The following is a 987-nucleotide window of genomic DNA, read 5'->3' as shown; positions in this document are numbered from 1 at the left end:
GCCCTCACCGGGACAAGATGGGAAGGAAACTGGACCTCTCCAAGCTAACCGACGAAGAGGCCAAGCATGTTTGGGAAGTCGTTCAGCGGGACTTCGACCTGAGAAAGAAAGAGGAGGAACGGCTGGAGTGAGTATCTGCTTGGCGGTCCGCAAGGTTAGGTGCAGGCAAGCCAAAGCTGCAGAGCCCTGTATGTCCTGTTACATCTGGACTGTAGGAATAAAGCGATGCATTGAGATGGGAGGCCAGGAGGAACAGCCAGGAAATGACTGTTAAAATTAAACCTGGTGGTAAATAGAGTACGTTATCAGCAGCAAGGTGACGCGTTTGGGCCGCAAAAGTGCAAACTGGCGTCGTGCCATCGGCTGCAACACAGGTCTGTGTCACCACGGTGGTTTATGGGGACAGACATCTGGCCCCCTGCTCAGGAGGTGCCCGTGGGGGGCTCAACGCTAGCGTAGCTCTCACAGGGAGATGTTACCTTGGGGTAAAGGATTTGATTTCGCTCCCTTGCTTTTGTATCATGTGGTGATTCTCCTACGTTTAGGGCAGGAGGGGTATTCAGGGGGTCCAGTGAACCTACAGGCTCCTGCAGGATCCTGGAAATATAGCTGAGAGGAGCAGTAAACCTACTGTAGTAGCCTTAAATATGCTCTACAGGGGTCTGTGCCTCTAGGAAAGTTTTAAAGAGCCACAGATGAGGAAAAGACTGAAAATCACTGAAGCAGCGAATGGATGTTACCTTGTAAACTACTACAAACAAGGCGTTTGACAAAAGTGCTGTTTAACAAACGTTCAGTCAGATTAAACTAAATTTTGAGCATGAGAAATTGTGGGAGTTTAGGCCGTGTTCATTAACTGCATCAGGCATTAAACTTAGTAATTTCTTAACTTTATTTTGAGAAGCTGCAGCATCTTTGTTCAGAGTCTGGCTGAGCTCTTATTACCCCAATAGGATGTCCTGTGCTCCCAGGGCCAGGTTTGAGCAG

At 48.8% G+C, this 987-nt stretch overlaps 1 protein-coding gene across 1 annotated transcript in view; it reads left to right on the top strand.

Annotated features, from left to right (window-relative positions):
- Positions 1 to 17: 17 nt before the first annotated feature.
- The window catches only part of MLPH (melanophilin), a 27,944-nt gene continuing 26,974 nt past the window's right edge, over positions 18 to 987 (top strand). The window contains 1 exon segment of the mRNA XM_008940311.1: positions 18 to 127. Coding sequence (XP_008938559.1) covers positions 18 to 127 — 110 coding nt within the window.

Source organism: Merops nubicus, unplaced genomic scaffold (genome assembly GCF_000691845.1).
Source record: "Merops nubicus isolate BGI_N331 unplaced genomic scaffold, ASM69184v1 scaffold375, whole genome shotgun sequence".
In the NCBI taxonomy this organism is placed as follows: domain Eukaryota; kingdom Metazoa; phylum Chordata; class Aves; order Coraciiformes; family Meropidae; genus Merops; species Merops nubicus.
Note: the sequence above shows the minus strand (reverse complement) of the source record. Positions and strands in the feature narration are given on the sequence as shown.